This window comes from Mustela nivalis (genome assembly GCF_964662115.1).
Source record: "Mustela nivalis genome assembly, chromosome: 14".
NCBI classification, from domain to species: Eukaryota; Metazoa; Chordata; class Mammalia; order Carnivora; family Mustelidae; genus Mustela; species Mustela nivalis.
In genome coordinates this window covers 4794882-4822482 of record NC_139033.1, presented here as the reverse complement: position 1 = coordinate 4822482, position 27601 = coordinate 4794882, and the positions used below count along the sequence as shown (strand labels likewise).

Below are 27601 nucleotides of genomic sequence, written 5' to 3'. Positions count from 1 at the left end.
ATGTCTCAGTACGACCCCAGCGCGGACTTCAAGAGGGCTCTGGATAGCAGTCCAGAGGCCAACACCGAGGATGACAAGACCGAGGAGGACGTGCCCATGCCCAAGAACTACTTGTGGCTCGCCATCGTCTCGTGTTTTTGCCCCGCGTACCCCATCAACATCGTGGCTTTCGTCTTCTCCATTATGGTGAGTGAATGAGGACCTGGAGCAGCGAGGGAGGGGAAGACTTGGGAGGTGTTGCCAGAGCGCAGGGGACCCAGCGCGCTCTCCTCTGCTCCATTACGCGCCGCCTGCCGCACCCCGGGTTTTCGGTCCTTTGCGCCTCCTCCTCACTTGTCTCAGGCTCAGCACTCTGCCCTCAACCACCAGCGCCTCCACTGCGCTGCCTGTGGCGCCCGGAGCCCCGACCCAGCCTCTCCCAGGCCGGCTTTCCACCTCCTTCCAGCACCCATCGTGTACTCTGCCCATCCCGGGAGTTCTTCCGTGGACTCTGCGGCTTCTTTCCCTGCCTGCCTCCTCGGACTTTCGCAGGCACTGGTCCGGTTCTTCTCAACCTGCTTTTCTAGAAGCTCAAAGTCACCACCCTTGCAGGCAAAAGCCCGCCCCTTTCTCTGAGTGCACGGGTTCCATGGCCCCCTCAGTGCCGCGTGGGGGGGATCCCCCTCTCCAGCGCGAGGCACTCTTTTAGCATACAGTCTTTGCTCTGCTGAGCCCAGGGCGCCTCCCCGGCCACTTTCTGGAGGTCCCCAAGCGATTTCCGACGCCCTCTCCTTGATCCTGGTCCCATGCCGTCTTAGGCAACCCCGTTCTCCCGGGCAACAGTTCCTTCTTCCTTCTCTTTACGCCAGCTCCCCTCCTTGGCATCTCCCGCAACCCTTCCGCCCTTTCTTTCCAGCGCGCCCGCTCGCTCTCAAGGCTTTTCTCCAGCGCCGGTTTTGCCCCTCTCACCTGCAACGTGCGCCTGGGCCTCTCTTTTACTCTTTCTGCCCCAGCACGTTGCAGTTCTTCCCTCGTTTGCTGCGCGCGGACCCTATCTCCGCCTCTCTTGGTGTCCCCCAAGGGCTCCCAGGCTCCCCTCCACCGCTCAGTCCCGCGCCCGGGGCGCTCCAGCTAATGCACTGGCGACTGGGCGCGCCCTCAGCGCGTCCGCCTCTCGAACGCGCGCCTCTCCCGAGTAGTGGCTGCTGGTCTTCAGTCCGCTCTCCCAGGGCTCGGCTCCGCAGCCTCCTTCAGCCCCAGTAGGAACTCCCGGACGAACCCTACCAGGAGGGCGGCATGCACCCGCGAGGCCCTCGCCTTATTGACTGGAGCAGCTGGCCCGGGGGTGGCGGCGGGGTAAGGTTCCGACCGGCGCTGTCCCGGGACAACCCTTGCCGCGATCTCCCTCCCCAGTTACAGACCGAGAGAATCCGATTCGGCTCAGGGAAGATCGAGAGTCACTGCCCCCTTCCTCCATTCAGGTCCCCCCACACTTGCCCACGGGTGGCACCATATTTGCCTCGTTGGTGCAAGACCTCATTTGTACGCGCGACCCTCCCGTCCCCAAACCCCGTTTGTCCGCACCAACATGCAAGCATGCCGCCGCTTCCGTTGCGACTGCCTGGGTTCAAACCCCAGTTCCGACCGCTGACTAGCTGTATCATCTCCGGAAATCACTGCATCTCTCTTCAGTCTTTTTGTCTGTAAAATGGGAAGAATCATAGCCACGGTTTCTTGAGGTGGTTGTATTAATGATTGTAAAACGCTTGATGCGGTGTTCAGGATGATGTTATTATTAGATCTTTACTCAAATGTCACTTCCCGAGGCCTTCCCTAATCCTGGTTTCCAATCAAAATCCCTACAAGCTCTACTCCCCTGCCCTTGACGTTTTCCCCCTAGAGCACTCCTCTTCATGAGATAGATTGATTGATTTCTTAATATACTTACTGTCTATGTGTCCTCCTTAGAGTATAAGCCCTATGAGGGTAGGAGTATTTGAGGGTAGGAGTATTTGTGGGTGTTTTTTGTTGCTGTATCTTCGGCACCTAGGAGAGAATCTGGCAGGTGGCAGATACTCCATAAATACACGAAATGAATGCAAGCCTGCGTGAATGAATGGTGTTAATGGATCATGACGTCTGCTTCACTCCTGCTGCCCTGTTCCACAGACTGGAGCCAGGAAAACCTTGGTATCAGGTTCCTGAGGACCAGCCAGCCAGTTTCCTCTCTTCCTTCCTCACCAGAGATATCCGGTCTTGGGTTTTCTGCAGCAAAGCTAGAGAGGATGCTGCAGCCAAATTCTCCAGGCAGCAGCAGACACTCTGGCTGGAACTGGTGCCCACACTCCATCCTGATTTATTAATGAATCAGCAGCCCGTTTGCCCCTTTCCCATAGCCAATTATAAAACTGCCTGCAAAGGCTTTTTCCTTCATTGATCTGAGATGAGCTAACACTCCAGCTGGTGGTGACAAGTTGGATACTAATGATTCCACTTGGTGTGTCTGGTGGGACAAGACTGGTACATGCTTTGAATGGAAACCTCTTTTTTCTGACCACCCTCTTCCCCATTTCTTCCCTCAAGACTTTTCCAACAGTTTTATAGCAAGACACCACTCTCACGCCAGAACACAGACACTGGACTTGGAAAGTTGACTAGAGGCCAAGTTTCACACCTTCTTAAAGATTTGGTTTCTTCATCTAGAAAATGGGACTGTGAAAAGCATTTTTTGTTGGGCAAAACTGTCAGAAAGATGGAACAGGATAAAGCATGTCCAACCCCCCGCATCGGGCTAGGTATGTGCAATAATCTTTGCACAGATGGATAGATTTGGAGCCTGGGAACAACATATGTCACATATGAAAACAAAAAGATCATCAACTAAGTGAAACCCAAATTCTGAAGAGCAGCCCACACCTTCTCCATCGCACACCCTCTAGGGTGTTTTCCCACTGACACTACGCAGATCTGGGCTTGACATGTTTCATGATAAAGATTCCAAAATCCAAAGAATAAAGAGGAAGAGGAAGGGTGTGTAGGAAGAACGGGGTTGACCAACCCTGACAGCTGTGCGGCTTGCCTATGGTGTCTTGTGGGGTCTGTCTCTTTTCAAGTCTGACTTACCTGTAATTTGTGGCGGTCAGGCACACCGTTACTCAGTGTGGTGCCATTCCCCATGGAGGCATTTAAAAATGTTGGGGAGCATCTTTGGTGTCACAGTGCCTTGGGGCCCTACTGGCATTTATTGAAAAGGGCAAAGAGTACTAATGTCTTGCAGTGCTGGAGTCTGTCCTCCAGTGGAGAACGGACCTCACCCAGACATCAACGACACCTCAAGCAAGAAACACTGCAAAAGAATGCAGAGTGATATAAACATGACTGTATGGGAAATACTGATAAGGCTCAGACAACTAGTTCCCAGAACTGTAAAAAGAACCAGCAATCTCAAAACAATGAGATCTTTATTTATTAAACCAAGCCAGAGAAGACTTCTATAAATGACCAAGTTGGAGTAGATGCTAGGGAATAAGAAAAGTACTTTGAGAAATATACATCGGAGAAGAATGTTCTTCCAACTGTGGGCATCTATGGTCTTGCGCCACCCCGTGTGGAGGTAGGGAAGTCCTGCAGGTTGGGGGGCAGTCAGTGCCCTACAGATGAGAATCAGTACAACATGGCTTGCCGTACTCTGGTGGGTTGAGCATTGCCAGTGGCAGAGACACGGAAATCTTTGCCTCTCTATTAAAAGTGTATTTAAACTCTACTCAATTTCAGGGATGGGTATCTCAAGAACTTCTCCCCAGGCTGGGCCACTTCTAGCCCATATCACATGTTCAGGGAATTTGAAAATGTCATCCCTTCTCCATGCAGATGCAGCCCTGCACCAGGGCACATGGCTTAGAAAGTAGAGCTCAGCCTGGCTTTCAAGCCTCATTCCCCATGCTCCCTGGTTATCTCTGTTTATTCCATATGAAAGGAACTCCATAATTTCCATATGGCATTTGATTCAAAGAAAGAATGTTGGTTCATTCAACAAATATTTACTGAGCACCTACTATACACCAGACTCTATCCCAGACGTTGACATACTCTCTTAGCTCTATCAAGGGGTAAATAAGATCAACGAGGTTTCTGCGCTCTTAGATGAAGAAGGAGAAAAGTTCTAAGCAAATTGCAGGAGTATTGGCAATTTTAGATTGAGTTCACTGTCTGTTGGTTGTGTACACGGAATTTGCTACCTGACTCAAGAGACTGAAGTTGAGTCCACGCTGAGCCTCCATTCTTAAGGAGGTCATGATACAATCATCTGCACAGCTGAACCAATCTGGTCATCCTAAGTGTGGATATGAAATAGCCAATGACTTTGGGCTGGATAATCTATAAGCCTTCTTTCATCAGAACAATTTTTCCTTCGCACTTACAGAACCTGTCTAGATACCAAGCACTGGGGTTCAAATCCTTTTCTGCCATCTGCTGTTTGTGATTTCATGCCACTGACTCAATCTTTCTGAGGCTTGGCTTTTCAGCCCTGCAAAACGGGGGTCATGATAGTACCTACTGAAGTATAGTCTTGGAGACTGAATGATAAATGTTTTCATCCCATTGCCTAGGACGTTGCTAGAACTCACTAAGTATGATGATGGTGATGATGATGATGGTGATGATGGAGATGATGATGATGGTGGTGATGATGGAGATGACAATGATGTGTGTATTTCAGGGATACAAGCCATTGCCTTTTCCAATGGCAGTTTTCCTCTTTTTACTGAGACCAGAAAATTCAGTAAGATCAAAAGCAGTGACAAGAAAATACGTCACAGGAATAAATAATTGTTGTAGCCTAAAAGTAAATATTAATGCTAAACTGGGATGTGTACAAATAAACAAGGAATATGGAACAGACCTATTTTTCTCCACTCCCTTCTGCAACCACTTAAAATGATAGTAAGTGAATCTGAAAGAGTACAAATATCCAAGAACATATTAGGAGAACAGGTGAAGAGAGGAGAGAGGTAACAACATCTTGGAACATGGAAAATGGTTAGTTGAGCATTGACTTGACCTTGTAGAGTAGATAATACTGAAATTTAAATCCTACAGAAGGAGGATCCAACAAGAATAAAGTCCATTTACCTTGAAAACTCTAGAAAGGCTCAGAAATTGGAGATACCAATTGATGATATCACCTCTGAAGCTAGGAATAAAGAGTAGGGTTGAAGAGTGGAGGAGTCTTTAAAAGTCTGTTTAAGAAGTTATTATTACCAGAGATCATCAGCCAGCCCCTGTGGTAGGCACCTGACAGAAGAAGGAGATTTGCTCTCTGGTGAGATTGAACAGAATGGCACCAGATACAGCTGAGGGTAAAGTCAAGGTATCATTGAACAAGAAAGGCTCTAGCCCCTGTCCCTACTTTGTACCCTGACCCTGGAATCCAGGAAGGAGACTGGAGAATTTCTCTCCAACAAGGGGATCATACCAAAAGAAAATCACATACAGACAGAAACATGTAGAAATTCACCAGAGAAATGATGAAAGCCCCACCCCATCATACACATTGCCCATATGTGGACAAGCCCCATCCTCATCCACAGAACTTCCAAGAAGTTTTTCAATGACTTACTTTCAAATAGGAGCAAGCAGTGGGAGGTTATCAGATGTTTGAGAAATTCTTCTGCATTAAGAGACCTGTGGTTAACAGGAGAAATTAAGTGTAAGGAGATAAATAGTGCCAAAAGCAGAAGAAAGGTTAAGGGTAGCTGATGAACATGATGATGATGGTGTCCACAAAAAAAGAACAGACTGGGGAAAAAATAAACCAGAGAAGCAAAACAGAGATTTGGGGAATTTAAAAATGAGGGCTGATAAAACAAACACAAACAAACAAACAAACAAACAAAAACAGCAGACAGATTAGAAGTCAACATTGAGGGAAGCTCAAGGAGATAATACAAAAATCAAAAAAGATGGAAAATGTGGAAGCAACTCAAATGTCTATCAACAGAAGAATGAATAAATAAAATATGGTGTACACATACAATGGGATATTATTCAGCCTTTCAAAGAAAGGAAAGTCTGACACATGCTACAATTTAACCCTTGAAGACATTATGCTAAGTGAAAGACGCCAGCCACAAAGGGACAAATACATTATTCCACTTACGTGAGGCACCTAGAGTAGTCACATTGATAGAGACAGAAAGGAGACAGTGATTGTTAGTGGCTAGAGACAGAGGGGAATGTGGAGTTATTGTTTAATGGGTACAATGTCTCGACATGGGGAGATGGAAAATTCTGGAAACAGATGGTGGCTATGGTTGCACAACAGTGTGAGTGTACTTAATGTCACGAACTGTGCCCTTAAAAAACAGTTAATATAGTAAATTTTATGTCATATATATCTTACCACAACTCAAAAAATGAGGAAGGAAATTTTCCTCCCCCAAAAGATAGAAATAATCAAGAAAATTTGAGAATTGTTCCCAGAAATCCAACATCTAATCAGAAAGTTCATAAAAGGGGCACCTGGATGGCTCAGGTGGTAAAGCGTCTGCCTTCGGCCCAGGTCTTAATCTCAGGGTCCTGGGATCGAGACCCACATCAGGCTCCCACCTCAGCGGGGAGTCTGCTTCCCCCTCTTCCCCTCCCCCTGCCCATGCTTTCCCTTTCTCTGTATCTGTCTGTCTCAAGTAAATAAATAAAAGTCTTTAAAAAAAAAAAAAAAGAAAAAAGAAAGTTCAAGAAAATCCAAACAGACAAAGAAAACTGAAGGGAGGAAATTATTAAATAAATAATACAGGAAAAATGTCTGGAACAGAATACTTGCAAGAATCCCTTGATACCCAATAAAATGAATGAAATTATATGTGTACCAAAGCACATCATCATGAAATTTCAGATATTTAAGGGTAAAATTTCTCTTGAATCCCACAAACTTATAAGAAAAAAAACATGCCATGGATACATTTGTAATGGCTTTGGAATTCTCATAAGTAACGCTGAAAGTTTTTTTTTTTAAGATTTTATTTATTTGGCAGAGAGAGGGATTAAAAGAGAAGAAACACAAGCAGGCAGAGTGGGAAAGGGAGAAGCAGGCTTCCTGGGCCACCCAAGTGCCCCAGTAATGCTGAAAGTTAAGCAGTGGAACAATGACTTCAAAATCCAACCGGAAAATTATTTCCAACCTCCATTTAGACCCATCTGAGCAATCAATCTTGGGAGAGAAAAGAAAAAAGACATTTTCAGATAATCAAGATTTAAAAAAAAAAAAAATCCGAACAACAGCAGCAACAAAAAACTACCTGCCATATACCTTTCCTCAGAAAGTTACACGAGGATGTGCTCCCCCAAAACAGAGCAGTAAGTCAAGGAAGAGAAGGACACAGGATCCAGCAAAAAAGTTCCAACACAGAAAAGAGGCGAAGGGAAGTCCTCCTGAAAACAAGGCAATGGGTCTCGTAAACCTGCAGAGGATACAGTGGATAATGGATCCGTGGTCTGAAAGCCACTGTCAAAATCCATTATCTGGTCATGGGCTGGCACAGTAAGCTACAGCCCCACCCTGTGCCTGACCACCCCTGCTTGAGAAAACAAGGTTTGTGGTCAAAAAGAAAGTAAATGTCCACAGGATGAAAGACAAAACCAAAGCGACTCTTCTTTCCATCCGACCCAGGCTCCACTGGGGTCGGCTCATCCATCCAAACTATATTTCCTTTTTTTTTTTTTAATTAAGATTTATTTATTTATTTATTTATTTATTTATTTATTTATTTGACAGACAGAGATCACAAGCAGGCAGAGAGGCAGGCAGAAAGAGGTGGGGGGAAGCAGATTACCCACTGAGCAGCGAGCCCAATGCAGGGCTGGATCATAAGACCCTGAGATCATGACCTGAGCCAAAGGCAAAGGCTCAACCCACTGAGCCACCCAGCCGCCCCCCCTTGTGATTTATCTGTTATAAAATTCTGTACATGAAGCTCTGATGAGTATTAAAATGGTTCCAGATGATAAAAACGTTACCTGAAGTATGCCACTGTTGGAAATTTCTGTCAGAGACACATGCCGATTTTCTAGATGCGCATATCATCCAAACTGCTGCTGCTTTCTCAACTACTACATGGCAGAGGGTGGCCACTGACATTTGGTACTTGGGAATCTAGAATTTAAACTGCTGTCGGTAGAGACTAAATCTATTTCAAGATACCAATCTGTGTGTTCCTATTTAAAAAAATACCTTCCCCCCCCCTTTCAAGTTCCTATGTAAATCCCAGTTACTTAACATACACGATGTGGACTCTAGTGATTCAACACTTCCATACAACACCTGGTGCTTGTTACAAGTGCCTGCCTTATTCCCCATCACCCATTTCCCCCATTCCCCCACCCACCTCCCTTTCTTTTATTTTTTTACCTTTTTTTAAAATTTTTTTAAAAAATTTCTTTTAGTGTAACAGAATTCATTGTGTATGCACCACACCCAGTGCTCCATGCAATACATGCCCTCCATAATACCCAGCACCTGGCTTTTACTTTTTTAGAGACCGAGCGAGCCCGCATGTGCGCACAAGCATAGGGGAGAGGGGCAGGGGCAGAGGGAGAGAGAATCTTAAGCAGGCTCCACGATCAGCGCCTCAGCAGAGACAGAGCCCAACACAGGGCTCGATCTCATGACCCTGAGATAATAACCGAAATCGAGGGTCAGACCCTTTACTGGCTGAGCCATCCAGGTGCCCCTGAAAATACATTTTAAATACCATTTTAATTTACTAATAAAATGATATAATGGCTGTGTCATAAACTAACGTGGGAAATATAGATAAAACAAGATTGGCTGCTAATAGATAGTGAAACTGGGCTATGGGAACACGAGGAGTCATTATATTATTTTGCTGATTTTTTTTCATGTTTAAAAAATTCCATGACGGGGGCGCCTGGGTGGCTCAGTGGGTTAAGTCGCTGCCTTAGGCTCAGGTCATGATCTCAGGGTCCTGGGATCGAGCCCCGCATCGGGCTCTCTGCTCCGCAGGGAGCCTGCTTCCCTCTCTCTCTCTCTCTCTCTGCCTGCTTCTCTGCCTACTTGTGATCTCTGTCTGTCAAATAAATAAATAAAATCTTTAGAAAAAAAAAAAATTCCATGACGTTTTTTTTTTTTTTAAGGAAAAGGATGGGGCCCCTGGGTGGCTCAGTGGGTTAAGCCTCTGCCTTCAGCTCAGGTCATGATCTCAGGGTCCTGGGATCGAGCCCCGCATTGGGCTCTCTGCTCAGCAGGGAGCCTGCTTCCCCTTCTCTCTCTGCCTGCCTCTCTGCCTGCTTGTGATCTCTCTCTCTTTCTCTGTCAAATAAATTTTTTCAAAAAATCTTTATAAAGGAAGGAAGGAAGGAAGGAAGGAATGCAGGAAGGAAGGAAAAAAGAAGTCCGGCCATAATCTGTCTCCCAAAGTCATCAAACACTGCTCAGATAACAACAGCAGCCATTAAATGAGCTGGCAAAACGGGGCCATGGATGAGGTGCAGTTCGTCATTAATTAGTAAGCAAATAATTTCTCACTTATAATGTATGAATTTTAATGATAACTTTGGCGGAAACCTGCAAATAATTATCAAGAGGAGACCAGGTAGGAGGACTCATACCCCAGAACAATGCTTCACAAACTTTAACCACTTGAGGATCTTGTTAAATGCAGATTTCACGCCTCTTTCAAAACTCAGCTGGAAAGTCACCTCCTCCATGAGGCCTTTCTTGCTTGCCCTTACCCCGGGTTGTGCCCATTATACTCTGAACAGATTTCTCTCAGGGAACCTTTACTTCCTTGCACAAATTTGTATATGTGAACTCCTTGAGGTAGCACTGTGGGCCTCATCACCTAGCACAATGTTGAGCACATGGTCAATAAGAAACATATTGAATGAATGAATGAATGGCTATGAAGGCCCAAGTTTGTTCCTACCTTTATCTCTGAGGATTCCCCTCCCTTCCCAGCTGTGTTCTGCATTTCTGCCAAAACTTTTTTGAAAAATACCCAGGAGTCTACGGCCATACCACCCTGAACGCTCCCGATCTCGTCTGAAAAATACCCAGGAGACCCAGGCTAAAGCCACGGGTCGCTGAGAGGTTGGCCAAGACTTTGTTCCTGACGATAACTTTCCAGGCTGGTCTAGAGCTCACGAACATCTTCACGCTGCCATCCAATGGGTCCGTGTTTGGAAATTGGTCTTTCTTCTCCATGCGCTAGTCCACGGGATGGATGACACTCTTCAGTGCAGAGCCACTTTTCCAGAAATGTGATGCCTTCAGAGTGTGAGCCTGAACATACCTGAAAACGTCCAGTTACCTCAAGTTCAAGAAGCCAGTCTTTCCAACACCATGCTTCTCAGACAACTGGTTCTACCCAATGTTACAAAGTTTTGCCAAAAAAGGGGTGGGATGGGGGAGGTGATGATATTGAGAAGTCAAATGCTGAGTTAAGCAAAAGTAAACTGCTTCCTTTCCTCTGGGATTTCTCGAACCTTTGGCCAAACACTGGGCGTTGTGGCTCTTCAGGGGAACAGTATAACATAGAGCATTTATTAAGCATATTGCCTGGGATCCTTTGATTCTAAGGCTAATACACCACAAAGCACACTTTGGTTAATACCATTCTTAATGATTGTGGTTCTCGGTCTTAATGGATTGAGACATGTTGATAGGGAGCTATGGCAAGGAGCTCCATCCCTAACGTTCTTACATTATAGACCTACCTCTCCCTGCGTTCTTCCAATGGAAGTTTTTTTTTTTTTAAGATTTTATTTAATTGACAGACAGAGATCACAAGTAGGCAGAGAAGCAGGCAGAGAGAGAGAGAAGAAGAAGCAGGCTCCCCGGTGAGCAGAGAGCCTGATGCAGGTCTCCATCCCAGGACTCTGGGATCATGACCTGAGCTGAAGGCAGAGGCTTTAACCCACTAAGCCACCCAGGCACCCCAAATAAGGGTGAACAACACAAGTATTTTTAATGGGTCTCCTTAGCCGAACTTCATGCTCTTTTGCCTTCATTCTCTTTTTCTGTAGGTGAAATTCAGAAAGTCACCTTTCCCTTTCCTTTACTCTTTATATGTCCTATCCCCCTGCACTGAAGGTGACTTTCTGTATTTAATGTCCTCTTCTCGTAACTTCATTTGTTCTTTGTTCCGGATAATTTTGGTAGTATGCTATTGCCATTATCAACACCACCACCATCATCATCATATTGTCCACATGTCCTTACTTCTCGAAACATCTTAATATGGACACAGTCTCACTTTTTCCTTGCAAATTCCCAGGGAGGTATGCAAGAGAGCCGTCTGTCTGCCCCATGTATCCATGAGGAAGCAAAGCTCGGAAAGCTGACATGGAACAATGTGTAGAAATGTCGAATCACCATATCATACACCTGAAACTGATATAACACTGTATGTTAATTATACTGGGATTTTTTAAAAAATAGAAAAGAAAGAAAGGTGACCCTAGTAGATAAAATTAGACACGACAGTCCTTACCATGGAGTTTAGAGTCTAGTCTCTTAAGGATTATGTTCAGGTGGCTATGCCTTGCCCTTTGCTAGGAATACAGCTTTGATGTTCTGAAAGCTTTCCCTTTTAATAGATCTGCCCCACCAATAGAGGAAGCATCATATAATGCTCTCAATCAAGTCTGGCAGAAGTCCTCTCTACTGTTTTGTTTTAATGATAGGCAAAAGGACAATTCCCACTTGTCCTTGAAGATATTTATGGAGAGGCATGGCCCAGAAACACAAGAAGGAGAAAGATAGGCATGAATGAATGAAGTATTGATGGCAAGGAATTGTGCCTCGTGGTCTGCAAGCCCCATCTCTGAACTCCCGGCACTACCTTTAGGCACAGAAACTTAGGAGCAAGCAAAATCGAAATGAGAAATCCCAAAGTCAGCTGAAAACTCAGACGTTGTTACTAAAGGGCCCAGGTCTATCAAGCTGTTTTGATGGGAGCCTTGCTATGGAGGAGTTAGGGGTCCAAGACAATGCTGATCTATCTAAAGAGTTCTTACAGCTGAACAAAAGTATCTGAGGCTGTGCTCAGGCATTGATGTTAAGTCTGTATAGGTATGTGAGTCTGTGTGAGACAGTAGAGAGACAGAAACAGAGAGGCACAGAGAGATACACACACACAGACAGAGAGGCAACCTCACTTCCCACTGCCCAAATACATACTAGAGATATAGGGACGGTGAAGAGGAGGATGGTTTTGAGAGAAGAGGTGACTTTTTTTTTTCAAGATTTATTTATTTATTTGAGATAGAGAGAGAGAGTGCCTGACCGCAAGAACAAGCCGGGGGAGGAGCAGAGGCAGAGGGAGAGGCAGACTCCCCACTGAGCAGGGAGCCCAATACGGGACTCAATCCCAGGACCCTGAGATCATGACCTGAGCCAAAGGCAGACGCTTAACTGACTGAGCCACGCAGGTAACCCAAAAGAAGACGTGTCCTATAGAAAAGGGAACATGTTCTAAAATTAGGATTTAGGTATGGGCAATTTAATAGATCAAATCATAGAAAACAAAAATTTTAAATACCATACTGTTTTCCATAGAAAGCCCACTTTTTTGCTCTGTCCCTCAACCACAGAGAGGGTACCTGATGCTCCTGAGGTAAAGTTCTTCATGCTTTTAGAGGTCACGTGGCTCACAGTATCTCCCCTTGAGCCACTCTCTCTCTTAGATATCTACCAACAAAAAGAAATGGACTCTGGCAAGAATGTCTTCATTCACCTCAACATCCCATGATCCCCCAGAAAGTCCCTTCCACATTTGTGCTTGATTGTGACAAAGTCCAAAATCCATTTTCAATGAGAAGGAAAACAGAAGAGGCAGGGTGAGTATGGCCAAAGACAGAGAAAGCCCAGGTCACCAAGCTTTTCTTCCAATTACAGCATCCTTGGTCCTGGCTGCCATGGTAGGAAGCTGGCTGGGCAGCATGTAGCTCTAAGTTTCAAAGAGAAAAGCCAGGAAAAGGAATTCAGATGGGAGAAGAGAGCTTTAAGCCAGCCCAGAGAAACATCACTCAAATATGCCTGGTCCCCCTTGGAGGAGATGCCACAGCACGTGGGAAACCTCTGGTCACTTTTCAAGGGTAGGAAGTGGGGGGCAGTTCTCTCAAATTCATTCACTCATTCAACAATGTTTGAATACTATGGACCAGACATTATGGTGACCCTTAATACAGCTGACATTTGGGGCATCTGTGGGCTAACTCATCCTCTGACTAGAAGAGGCCTACATGCTGGGTCAGTGAACCAACCCCACTTCCCCTCAAGATTTCTGAACCGGTTAAGAAATAAGGCACAGGAAACAAACAGATGATCTGTTTGCAGAATGTGGCTTCAGATCCACAGCCAAACAGACCCACTCTGCCCCAAACTGGGCACAGGACAACCACAGCTTTCACTTGCTTTTTGAATGAGACAGTCAAGGTCTTGGCTCTCTAAGGAACTTGTCTTAGTGGGAGAAGACAGACCATACACAGGCTAGCACATAAACAAGATCATTTCAGAGACTGGTAAGAGAAAAAACTGTGAAGAGTTTATTCTGTGAGGAGAATAAACAGGGAAATACGACCAGTGGTGGCAGGTGGTGGAGAAGAGATTCTGCTTTAGAAAAGGATGGTTGGCTGAAGGATGAAATCAAGCCAACCATGGGAAAAGCCAGGCAGAGCCAGGTAGTGCAAAGGCCCTGGGGCTGAGTAAGCGTGGTATAATCCAGGGACATACGTGAGGATATCTAGGTCATCCACTTAAAATGGACCTAACTCCCCCAGGAAGGAACCCCAGAATAGGCCACAAAATGGAAAGCTAGGGCTTCTGTTACTCGGGTTGGGGTGGGAGGTCACACAAGACCTCTTCACAGATCATTACTGTGCCTCGGCCTCAAGCCAAATTGCTCCCATATGTGGGACCAAATTATTGGTTTACTTTTACTTCAACCTTCATTCCAAATTAGAACAATCACTCAGAACTAATTTGGTCACTGAGGAAGCAATACCCATTTTTGCCTGGGTCCCAGTTTCCCTAGGCATTCATGACCTGTGAGTGCAAACACGTGACCGAACAACAGCCCAGGCTTCACTTGTTCTTGCCATTCCATGCTACATCACCCCCTCCCCCCGCAAAATTCCTTTCTGTATTTCTGAGAGGTGTTTCTCACGTGTTCACACAAAACCGTAATGCGCCAACTGTTAACACCAACAGGGCCTGGCAGCTGCTTCCAGGGGACACTGGGATAACTATCAAATATACCTCCCGAGCTACTTGTGAGCCCTCACATTATCTCTTGCCTGACACCACCAACTTCTCTGGCCTCCATCATTGGTCCCCTGGAATCCTTAAGGTGCAAAAGCTCTGTCACCAGGCCTTCCTTAAAAAAAAAAAAAAGTGTACAATTCAAGTGATTTTTAGTATACTCACAAGGTTGTGCAATCATTACCAGGATTTAATTCCAATAAATTTTCATTACCCCAGAAAGAAATTCCATACCCATTAGCATTCATTTGCCATGCCTCTTCCCCCTAAGCCCTGGCAACCACTAATTGACTTTCTGTACCTATGGACTGACCTATTCTAGATGTTGCGTATAAACGGAATCATACATTCTGTGATCTTTTATGTCTGGCTTCTTTCACTTAGCATAATGTTTTCCAGGTTCAGCCTCTTTTTAAAGCGAAGTAATATTCCATTGTATGAAAAGACCCTATTTTGTTTCTCCATTAACTTGTGGATGGACACTGGGTTGATTCCATTTTTTGGCTGTATCAGGAATGTTCTGTGAATGTTCACGGACAAGTTCTTTTGTGTGTATGTTTTCACTACTCTATACTTAGGAGTGGAACTGCTGAGTCATACCGTAACTCTATGTTAACTTTTTTAGAAACTGCCAGGCTGTTTCCAAAGCAGCTATGCTGTTTTAAGGCTTCATGCTGGAAGGCTCCAATGTCTCTACCTCTTCAATAAAACTTTTCTCTTTTTTTTTTAAGTTTTTTTAAATTTTTATTTGTTTTAGAGAAAGGGAATGTACACGCAGGCGGGGGAGGGGGTAGAGGGAGAGGGACACGGAGACTCCCCACTGAGGGCAGAGCCTGACATAGGGCTCATCCCAAGACCCTGAGATGCTGACCTGAGCCGAAATCAAGAGTCTGACACTTAACCAACTGAGGCCCCCCACCCCAGTGCCCCTTGTCTGTCTTCTGTATTCTAGCCATCTTAGTGGGTATCTTTTGGTTTCGGTTTACAGCTCCTTAATGACAAATGATATTGAGCATCTTTTCAAGTCCTTATTGGCCACCTGTATATCTTTTTCTTTTTAATTTTTAATTTTTTATAAACATATATTTTTATCCCCAGGGGTACAGGTCTGTGAATCACCAGGTTTACACACTTCACAGCACTCACCATAGCACATACCCTCCCCAATGTCCATAACCCCACCCCTCTTCTCCCAACTGGCCACCTGTATATCTTGTTTGGAGAAATGTCTGTTCAGATCCTTTGCCGTTTTTAATTGGGTTCTTTGTCTTTTTGTTGTTGAGTTGTAAGAGTTCTTCATATATTCTGGATAGACTCATATGTAAGCAGCACATTGTCTCCTCTGTAATAGGATCTCTGGCCCTTGTTTATTTCACTTGCTTTGTGATCCTTGTTGAGGGGGTGTCCTATGTGTTTCAGAGTTTCCAATGAGAACTTCTTTTTTTTTTTTTCTTGTAGGCTTTCTCTTTCCCCCAGCAAGAATTGGCAACAGAGTCAAAGGCAGAAACTAGTGGTTTGGGCTCTGCACTCAACTCCAGTTTGAAATCCAGCTCTGCCCTTTCACCTAACTTCTCTGAGCCTTGGTTTTCCCACCTATACAATGGGAATGCTGGTGCAGATCTATCAACATTATTTTCTTTTTTCTTTAAGATTTTATTTATTTATGTATTTATTTGACAGAGAGAGAGAGAGAGAGAGCACAAGCAGGCAGAGAGGCAGGCAGTGAGAGAAGGGGAAGCAGGCTCCCTGCTGAGCAGAAAGTCCAATGCGGGCCTTGATCCCAGGATCCTGAGACCATGACCTGACCCAAAGGCAGAGGCTTAACCCACTGAGCCACCCAGGTGCCCCACTGCATTATTTTCAAGATTAAATGAGGTAAGGCTGGGCCCTTCACAGGCATTATCTCAATTAAGCCTCACAATCAGCCTGTGCTGTAGACATTATTATCCCCATTTTACAAATGAGGAAAACTGAGACTCGGAGCCATCCCTAGAAGGCCTTATTTTCCTTTGAGGTCAGCTACTACGGTATTAAAGATCCAAATATCTATTGTCTGCAATAAAATGAGGCATAGGACAATTCACATACCCATGGACAAGTACTGGGGGGAGGGAGCTCCATTTAAGTGAAAAATTGTCAGTGACTCTGGCTTACGAAGTGAAAGCATCTGAATTTCCTTCATGAGCACTTGACCTCAAGCCAAAAATTCCTTATTTTGGTCATTCACACAGCAAACCCATGTCTGCCTAAGGTAGAAGCCCACCCTTCAGAACTCCGACACAGAAGTTAGATGACACAGTTTACCCTCTGTTCTGTCAGTACCAAAATGACTGGTTGGTCACCTTGGTCAGAACATTAAGTTGGCTAATGGCTTCATTTTCAGTGTCTGTTTGCACTGTTTGTGCTACTGGTTTGCTTTTCTGTTGATTCAACCTCATGTAAGGGAAGTAAAGGCATACTAAGTGTCAGACCCTCCACCAGGCACTGGAGAAAGGGTGATGAGTAAAAAGAGACATGGCGCCCACCCACACGTAGCTCAATCAGGTGACGGAGTCAAACACTCAATGAGTCCATCAGCAACAGAGTAAAATGACCTAGTCGCACCAAGAGGAGACTATGAAGGAAACAGATGCAGACTGAGTCAGCACATAGGTAAGGGAACCTACTGAAGATGGGGTGACCTGAGAAGACTGCCTTGAGGAAGGAGACATGAAAGCTGAGACCAGAAGAATGAGCAGATCCTGGCCACATGAGACATCAAGGGAAGTGGGCTTCCAGCAAAGGAAATGAACAGGACAAAGATGGGGGGAGCAGTTTGGAAAGAGGGAGGTGGAGCAAGGATGAAGGCTCCAAATGGGGCTGGAAAGGCAGGCAGAGGTCAGACCCTGCAGGACTTGGAAGGCCATGATTAAGAACATGCGTCTCTCCCAGGGCAATGGGGAGCCAAGGACAGGTTTCTAGCCAAGGTTGCTAGGGGCTCCCAGCCAAGGTCTCTAGGGCTCCCATCCCATCCCCCCACACAAGTGATTTATGTTCTCTTCTCTTATGGCATTTTCAGACAACAAGAAATTTCCAGAAAAGCTACTTCCCACTGTGGTGTCACTGGCTACTAAGGCTTCACTGCTTACCTGTCCCAGGTAACAGAAATGTGCCTCCTATGCCCTGTTAAAGGGGAAGAGGACTCTTGGTTTTTACCCAGGTCTTTTTTTCTTTTTTCTTTTAAAGATATTATTTATTTATTTGACATAGAGAGATCACAAGTAGGCAGGGAGGCAGGCAAGGCGGGGGGGGCGGTGAAGCAGGCTCCCCACTTAGCAGAGAACCCAATGTGGGGCTTGATCCCAGGACCCTGGGATCATGACCTGAGCTGAAGGCAGAGTCTCTAACCCACTGAGTCACCCAGGAGCCCCCCAGATCTTTTTTTTTTTTTTTAAGATTTTATTTATTTATTTGACAGACCGAGATCACAAGCAGGCAGAGAGGCAGGCAGAGAGAGAGGAAGGGAAGCAGGCTCCCTGTTCAGCAGAGAGCCCGATGCAGGGCTTGATCCCAGGACCCTGCAATCATGACCTGAGTCGAAGGCAGAGGCTTAACCCACTGAGCCACCCAGGTGCCCCCTTTTTTTCCTTAATCATAAGGAAGAGCAATTGGGCACGGGGAATGTGGAGCACACCAAAGTGTATTTAATAGCTCATTTGTTTTCATCTTCGTCAATCAGCATATGGTATAATTAATAATAATAATAATAATAATAATATCAATGTAATAGCTAATGCTTACTGTGATATTTACCAAGCGCTGCTCAAAGCATTTTGCGTGTATTAACTCATTTAATGCATTATGACCACGTAACCAAAATATAAAAACAACAACTGACTATGTCTTCCATTGTTACTATTTTGTGTTTGGCGGCTAATTTTGTTTGAGGGTAAATGTGGGATTACTGAGCACGTTTGGTGTTAGACAAGAACAATGAAAACGAACCCATTTTTGACAGGGAGATCAGGAGCACAGATTGGAGGCATATTTGCCCTATTTTTCACATAAGTGGCCCAGTTTTTATTAAATTGGAGTCAAGTCAGCTATGTGAAGCTGGGTTATCAACAGTGTATTAAATCTAGCTTTTGGGGTCTTATGGACATAAAGACGTAGTTACCGTAAGAGCTTTGTTGATTAACTTACTATCATTTGGTGATGTCTGTAGCCCCCTTAGAAAGCTGCCTTTGAAAGCAGACACATTATCTGCTTCTCTGTCTCTGAGTCTCAGTTTTCTCAGTGGATACAATTTTTAACCCCCATGAGGATCAGGGTGAAGATTCAGTTATATGATGGCATAAATGGTTAGTCCAGGACCTGGCACAAAGTAGGTACCTCGTGAATATTAACTATTATTTTGCCATAATTATGACTGTGACTAACATAGCCCCTGGTTTACCCCAGCCTCTTCTCATCTCTCTCTCTCTTCCCGCCTTCACTCCTGCGTTTCCTTCTGGGTTTTCTTAAGTGCCTTCAGTAAAAAAGCTATTTCCTACCCCCTAGAACTTTGCACATGCTGTCTTCTCTGCCAGCCTTCCTCTTCCCCGCCAGCTCTTTGCAGGCCTGACCCCTTCTCAAGTCTTCACGTGTCAGTCTGCCTACCACCACCTCACTGAGAGCTCCCTCCCTGCGCCCCATTATTCTTGCCTTAATAATGTTCTGTCATCGTCTTGTTTATTAACACGTTTATTTATTTTTGGTCTTCACCAGAATGTAAGCTCCACCAGGGTGATGGAGAGCACTGTCTCGCACATAGTTGGTGGTCGACAAATAATTTTTGGATGGATGGATGGATGGATGTCCATCTAGGATAATGGCTCCCAACTCTTCTTGAAATAATCTGGGAAGCTTCCAAAAAAGTATTGATTCAATTGGTCTTGGCGTGGTCTTGAGCACAGGAATTTGTAAAGTCCCTCCAGGTAATTCTAAGGTCAGCTGGGGTTGAGAACCACCAACCCAAGGGAATTAAAAAAAAAAAAAAGTACAACTTGGAAGAGCTGCATCTCAGGCCCGCACGTGGCAGACACTCCGTAGTGATGCAGACTCATCTGGTAACATGTGGGACATGGCAAGACCTCTGCTCTAAGAGCAGAGGGAAAGGACAAAGTACTTCCCGTGTTTTTCTAGCTCAGGACAGTGGTGGAGTTTTATCATGTAATGTAAAGTGTCACGAATTTCTAGAATGTTGGATCCCCTCATGTTCAACTTCAGTTAACAAAATTCATGGAGTCACATGGAGTCTCTCCTTCTTGGAAATGTGGATGCCAGGAGTTGCCTGAACCCCCCAATAGGCAACCAGGAGTCGGGGCTGCATAGCCTTGTGACGCAGACTTGCTGCTCCCTGCAGCAGTTTTTGGTTTGGGTTTTTGGTTTTTTAGGGATGTTTTTGGTTTTTGTTGGTGGTGTTATTGTTGCTTAGTTGTTGGGTTTTTGTTTTTGTTTTTGTTTTTGGGGTTGGGCATAGAAACAGTCCCCCTCATTTCCGGTTCCTGAGCAACATTCTTTCTTTGAGTATTTGAGTGTCATGTGTCCCTCCAGGGAGGGGATGTATAAATATGCTTGAAACAGCTTGATGCAGTGACCATGACATCATTAGTATCCACTGCAGGAGAAAGGAATTCGCCCACGTTTCTGTCAAAGTGTGACCTTCGCTGGCTGGGGAGCAGCTCACCAAGACCTAGATGCTCTCCTTGGGTTCTGTGATGATTATTACCTTTTGTCACCATAAACCCATGCTTGGAGAAAAGAGAAAATACACTGCTGGAGACTCTTGGGCGCCTTGCAAAATGTGTGAAGAGGCCTCATCTGTTCCGCATCCTGAGGAAGGTTCATGTGCCTCACAGAAAAAGAGAAAAACTGGAAGGAATCTAAAGGTCCCTCTTTTTAACATACTTTGCGTGGTGAGCAGAAATGGCAACTTGCTGTCCAGCATCTTAAAATAAGGGCAGTTGGGCTGGAAAATTAGAAGGTCTATAGCTCAGAAGAAAGCTCCAGGCACCATCCAAGCACCACACCTATGAGTTAGAAGACAGTGAACACAGACACAGGGGAAGGATGTGATCTGAGAGAATTTCTGTATGTAGACACTCCAATCTAGATGAGACAAAATTTTATGAGACTATATACATCCCCCCCCCCAAAAAAAGAGTACATGTAAAAACTGTGAAATCTATGCCTGAGTTAATAGTGTCATATTAATGTTGGTTTCCTAGCTTTTTTTTTTTAAGATTTTATTTATTTATTTGACAGAGAGAAATCACAAGTAGATGGAGAGGCAGGCAGAGAGAGAGAGAGGGAAGTAGACTCCCTGCTGAGCAGAGAGCCCGACGCAGGACTCGATCCCAGGACCCTGAGATCATGACCTGAGCCAAAGGCAGCGGCTTAACCCACTGAGCCATCCAGGCGCCCCGGTTTCCTAGCTTTGACAAAGTACTATGGTGACATAAGGCATCATTAGGGGAAGCTTGAGGAAGTGTTTGTGAAAACTCCTGGTATTATCTCTAGTTTGCAACTTCTCATGAGCCTCAATCTATATCAAAATAGAAGCTATAATTTGGAAAGAAAATGAACTGGGAGAAACCAGGAGAAAATTTTGCAATATATGTAATAGATTAAGGTACATTATTTGCTGTGCTATTCAGTACAGTTGCCACTAGCCATAGGTGACTATGGAGTATTTGAAATGTGGGTAGTCCCACAAGTCTTAATGATATTATTTTGGACATGCTAGGTTAAATCAAATACATGTTATTAATTTCCCCTATTTTTACTTTTTTAATGTGGTGACTGGAAATTTTTAAATTACATATGTGGCTCCCATTCTATTTCTGTTGCACAGGGGTGATCTATAATATATAAGAAGTTCTCACAAATCAATAAGAAAAAGACAAACTGATCATAAACTAGACAAACGTTAAATAAAAAATTCATCAAGAAGAAACACAGTTGACCAATAAACATTCATCCATATAATAAGTATTTATTGATTTCCTATGTTTCAGGCACTGAATTAGTCACCAGAGAGAGTTTTAAACAAGCTGTTCTTAGAAAGTTTCTCTAAGAAAGCGAATGTGCGAGGCGAATGTGCGAGTAGAGGTCTCAAGCACATAAAGATAGCTCAATCTCACCACTGAATCAAAGAAATGTCATTTTGAGATTCTTTGTCACCTGTCAAAATGGCAAAAAAAAAAAATACATTGATAACACACAGTTTTGGCAAGGATGTGGGGGGAAGGGCGCTTCAATACTATTAGTGGCAGTATAAGTCTGTCTAGCATTTTGGTGGGGCAATTAGAATAAGGATGCCTCCTGAAGCCCACTGTGTAACTGTAACAAACTTTAAATGAGTGACATGGGTAATGGTGAGGAGCAGCCATGTAAGTGACTACTACGGAGCCATTAAAAAGGAGACAACTATGCTCACAAACTGTACGTCTGAAGTTATTTGAAAACAAAAAGTTACCTAAAAACAGTAACAACAAGCACAATGACAATTGAAGATTTCCCCCCAAGGATGCAAGAATTAGGAACTCTATCAATATAACTTGTTATTTTAAATCATGCCTAAGCGGGGCATGGGGAGATGAGAAAGAGATAGATCTAGAAGCACTAGCTTGAAAAGGTACACCACCTGTAATAGAGGAAAAACATAAGTTGCAGAACATATATAATGTAATGCTATTCATATCTTTGGGATAAAGAGAAAACAAAAACTCTGAGTGTGTATGTGCACATAAAATTTATGTAAAATACTGACGTTAATTTCACTATTTATTTTTATTTTTTAATGGGGCAACTAGAAAATTTAAAATCACATACATGCCTCCCATATTACTATTGTACAACACTGATCTACAATATATAAAAAGTTCCCATAAATCAATGAGAGAAGGACAAACTAATAGAAAACTGAACAAAGGAAATAAATATATCAAAAAGAACTATACTTGGGGCGCCTGAGTGGCTCAGTGGGTTTAAGCCTCTGCCTCCAGCTCAGGTCATGATCTTGGGGTTCTGGGATGGAGCCCTGAATCAGGCTCTCTGCTCAGCAGGGAGCCTGCTTTCCCCTCTCTCTCTGTCTGCCTCTCTGCCTACTTGTGATCTCTATCCATCAAATAAGTAAATAAAATCTTTTAAAAAAAGAACTACATTTAACCAATAAACATTCATATACATGTATACATACTTTACCAAACTAGCTATGTGACTCTGTGCAAATCACTTGAAGTTCTCTGTACCTCAATTTTCCCACCAGTAATATGGAACAAAAAAAGCATCTACCTCACACACTTATTATGAAGACTACTGAGATAATTCTTAAAAAGTATTTACCACAGTGCCTGGAACATATAAATACTCAGTAAAAGTTACCTGTTATCATTATTAATTTTGTCAAAGAAAGACTCACAGACCAAAACTTTAGAAAAGAAAAGATTTCACTTAGAATGAAATGCAAGGAAGTCCAACTTCGAAAAGACCAGCTAGCACAACACAAAGTATTTCAAGGAAACAAATGCAAAATTACCAAGGCTACCAAGATTTACAGCAGTCTGTTCATGATTTAAAAACTTAACAAAGCAAAACAGTAACTTTCTCAAGAGATTACAATAGCCACAAAGGAAGTGACCCATGTTTGGGTACCAACATTGCACAAGGCAGAGATGAGGCGGTCTTTGCCAAGATTGATGGGAAGTATTCAAGGGTTTACTATTGGAGCGACGTGGGGTCAAAAAACTGACTCTGAATTCTTGGGTTATCTCAGGATACAAACTGCTGTTTCTTTATCTTGACCAAGATACATGATGTGCTTAGCCATAACAGAAGCAAGAGAAAGTGTCAGTTTTCCTTTCATGTTATTTGTGGGCGGGGGGGGGGGGATCTAGAAACAAATCTACCAAGCTGCAAGTAATGGTTACCTCTGGGAAACAGGATGGGGAGAAGAGCTTACTATTTACTGGATGTTTCTGTAGCATTCGAATGCTTTATGTGTTCGCAAATTACATCTGTAATATGTAAAAGAACTAATAAGACGATCTAAGCCATCCCATTTCTCTCTGGTTCTTGCACAGCAGATGGGATAGTTTGCTTTCTAAGCTCTTCAGAGAAAGATTTATAAACTATGCGTTTTCTCTACAACCCATTTCCACCACTTCAGTCTGTAGCATCTGTCAGGAGATCCTCAGCAATTCCAATGGGGAAGGGAAAAGAATGATGCCCACCGAATGGAGGAGGGGAGCACTATTTCCCTCTCGTGTCTTCGTTAGATCTCCACCAAACCCTAAGATTCCCCAACGCCTTCAGAGTGAAATCTGGGAGTTCAAAAGTCTCCCACCCTCTTCTCTCCATATCCTTATATTTCCCCCGTAGATGCGCCCCTGGGCAGCCCCTTCTTCTGTGAGTCCAGAGGAGGAAACGGATTCCTTAGAAAACTCCCGGGGGGAGCAGAATCCACAGTGGATACCAAAAAGAACTTTCGTCTGTTTTTCAAATCAACTGAGGCTTCATTCCTAGACAACCCAGCATGTCCCGTAGGAGCCCTGGCGAAAGGGTAGTTTGCAGAGAGAAGGGTCGCATACAAGATGCCAGATGGTCAGCAAGCGATGTAGGTTGAGTAAGACTCACTCACGGCTTGGACCCAAATGCCCCTCGGCCAGGCCACCAGCAGAGCCCTGCAAAGAAGAGACTCTAGAAGCCCCGATCTCCCTTGTGCTTACGGACACAGAGAGAGATGTGTCTCTCAGCATGTCACCGACTTGCTGTCTTTCCTACTCGGGAACATGAAACTGGATTTTTTTCACCAAACAGCCAGGAGTTGACGATATTTGGGGAAAGGAGGGATCTCGTTATTTTTCCACTGATCACAACAACACGAGTAGATTGCCAGGATGGAACACCTCTCAGAATTGGGTTCTCCAAAGCAGCATGTAGGGTAACAGTCACTTGAGGAGCATCTGAATCTATATCATTTAAAACTGGACTGTGAAAAATATGAAAATTAAGAAATAAGTTGAATTGTGAGCTCAGCATTCAGGGGGCTCTAAGATTCTATGCAGTGACTTTGATCTAAAACAAAGCTTCTCAAACTTGGGTCCTCAGAGATGCTGTTCCAACAAGGGGCAGAGCCTGATCATCTCTGACTCTGGTAAATAGCCCAGATGAGTCTACCCCGAAGACTTCTCAGTGCTGGAGGAAGAGCAAGACAGACAGTGGCAATTCACAATAAAAGCTAACATTTGTTGCACATTTAGTATGGGCTGGGGCAATGCTCACCATTAACTCACTGGCTTTAACTCATAACTCGCTGACTCCTCCACTGTGAAGAAGGTACTTACCACCGTCTCCAGTTTACAGATGAGGACACCAAGTCTTGATAAGTTGCTCTCATTCTCATAGCGGCTAACACATGGAATTTGAATTCAGCTCTTTGAGATTAGAGCCCGTGCTCTGTTGCACACTTCCTTGGAATTAATCTTAAATTGGTGGGCACCTTGACCCTCAGGGCATTAAATATATCTATCTGGAACAAAGGGTTTCAATCCTAAGAAGCTTAAAAAATATATACTATACAGCAACACAAGTGTCCACCGACAGATGAAGGGATAAATGTGACAGTATACATACAGCGGAATAAGAGTAAGCCTTAAAAAGGATGGAGATTCTGGGCGCCTGGGTGGCTCAGTGGGTTAAAGCCTCTGCCTTTGGCTCAGGTCATGATCCCAGGATCCTGGGATCGAGCCCCACATCAGGCTCTCTGCTCAGCAGGGAGCCTGCTTCCTTTCCTCTCTCTCTGCCTGTCTCTCTGCCTACTTGTGATCGCTCTGTCAAATAAATAAATAAAATCTTAAAAAAAAAAAAAAAAAGGAAGGAGATTCTGACCCATGCTACAACACGGATGAACCCTGAGGATATTGCTAAATGAAATAAGCCAGACACAAAAGGACAAATACTATATGATTCTTACATGCGGTACCTAGAGTGGTCCAGTCCATAAGACAGAAAATAAGAATAGCAGTTGCTGGGGGCCAGAGGCTGGAAGAATGGGAAGTCAGGATTTAATGGGAACAGAGTTTCACTTTGGGAGGACAGATGGTGGGGACGGTGAACAACAACAAAGTGAACACCACTTAATGCCACTGAGCTATTCACTTAAAAATAGTAAAAATGGTACATTTCGTGTATATTTCACCACTTTTTTTTTAAGATTTTATTTGTTTATTTGACAGACAGAGATCACAAGTAGGCAGAGAGGCAGGCAGAGAGAGAGAGAGAGGGAAGCAGGCTCCCTGCTGAGCAGAGACCCCCGATGCGGGACTCGATCCCAGGACCCTGAGATCATGACCTGAGCCGAAGGCAGCGGCTTAACCCACTGAGCCACCCAGGCGCCCACCACTCTTTTTTTTTTTTTTTTTTTTAAAGAAAACTGGTATCGGGCCCCCATATCAATTAAATCAGAATCTCTCCAGGACATCTGGTTTTAAAACAAACCAACACTAGCCAGATGTTTCTAATAAATACTCAGGGTTGAACACACACTCCAGAATTCAGGGCTCAGAATTCTGGAATTCTTCCTGCTAGAAGTTCTGGATGTCACTGCAGGTCCCTGCCTTCCCATTCACACCTGATACCTGAGCACAAGCCCCCTTCACGGCCGAGACCTCCAGCTTGTTGCAAAGGTGGCCAGAATCCAAGAATTAATGGAAGGCTCTAGACGTGGGAAGCTCACTAGGTGTTTCCCTGGCTTGTAATTGTCTGCATGTACCTAATCCTCCTTCACAGTCCTGGAAGAGGAGCAATTATTACCAACATGCTGTGATTTCAGGCTCGGGAAGAGAGGTTCCCACTGAAATCTAAAATTACCCGCACTGATCAACCTCTGTCCGTAACTCATGAATACATATTTCCAGTCTTCCTTCAGCAGCACCAGAACCTCTGGGGGAGCCTTAGCAGTAGGAGTCATGATAAAGAGGGCTTATTGTAAGATTGTTCAGCTGTCCTGGCCATCCGCTCAGCAGCAAACATTCTCTGAGCACCTCCTCTTTGCCCCCAAACAAACTCACATCCAGTAGAGAAATGGGTATATTCATTCACCCCCTCAGCCAGTCCTTATTTCTGGAATTCTACAAGGTAGCAGACACTGCTCTAAGTACAAGCAACAAAGGCGATATTTAAAATATTCAACAAGTATTCAAATATTCAACAAAATATTCAATGAGGAAGGACGTTCTGCTGGGCCCAGTCGTAAGCCTTAAGTTGCTGGAACGGTGGGGACTCAGAGGTGGCGGACCAGGATGGCTGGGATTTGAGGAGGGGTAACTGCTATTTACCAGCCAGTATAGAAATAGTCGACTATTTTACCAGCTGGGAAAGCCATATGAATAGGTGGCTTGATAGTGTGGCTTGGGGAGAGAAGGGGACAATTCAATCAGAGACCTCATGGATTGAAGATCTAGGGCAGGAGAAGCGAACTTTTTCTGTAATGGGCCAAGTAGTCACTATTTCAGGCCTCAAGGGCCATATGGCCTCTGATGTGGCCACACAACTCTTGCAGCATGAAAGCAGCCACAGACAATAGTAAACAGAGGAGTGGGGCTGTGTTCCAAACCAAGTTCATTCATAAAACAGCAGGCTGGATTTGGCCCATGGGCCAGGGTTTGCAAAGCCCATTCTGCTGGATGAGATGTGCACACCTGTTCGTTATACAAATATTTCTTCAAGCATCCTCTTCATGACAAATACAGCACTGGGCAGGGTATACCTTACTGAACGAAAGGTAAATGGTCCCACATAGCAATATTCTAATGGGAGAGGCCAAAGCAATCCTTTCAATGTCGTATAGTAAATACTAAGATGAAGGTAATAGAGAAATCCAGAAGGGGAAGAAGTCAACCCAGGAATCCAGGGAGGGCTTCCTGGAGGAGGTGACAACCATGTTACCTGCGCAGATCAGTCTGCGAAGCACGTGTCTTTCCCTGTGGGTCATCTGTCATCACCAGCTTTTCCTTTGTGTCTCCCAGTCTCTGAACAGCTACAACGAGGGAGACATCGAGGGATCCAAGCGGCTCGGGAGGAATGCCAAGTGGGTGGCCATCGCCTCCATCATTATTGGCCTTCTCATCATCGGTATTTCTTGCGCAGTTCACTTCACAAGGAAGTAAGTAGGCTTTTTTGAATCCCTCCCAATATGGAAGGCCTTCTCCTGAGTGCCCACAGCCATCTGTGAGGACAGGTTAGGTTATGTTCCAAGAGCAAACAATCCCAAACAAAGGAGCTTTCATTTTTATTTCACTGGTGGCACATAAGCCAGGG

General features: G+C 44.5%; 1 protein-coding gene across 1 annotated transcript; it reads left to right on the top strand.

Annotated features, from left to right (window-relative positions):
• On the top strand, positions 1-27450 carry TMEM233 (transmembrane protein 233; the record flags this gene model as incomplete). The annotated part of the gene is made up of 2 exons (XM_082699756.1): positions 1-186; positions 27310-27450. 2 exons carry the CDS (start codon positions 1-3, stop codon positions 27448-27450), a joined length of 327 nt encoding a protein of 108 aa, XP_082555882.1.
• Positions 27451-27601: the final 151 nt, after the last annotated feature.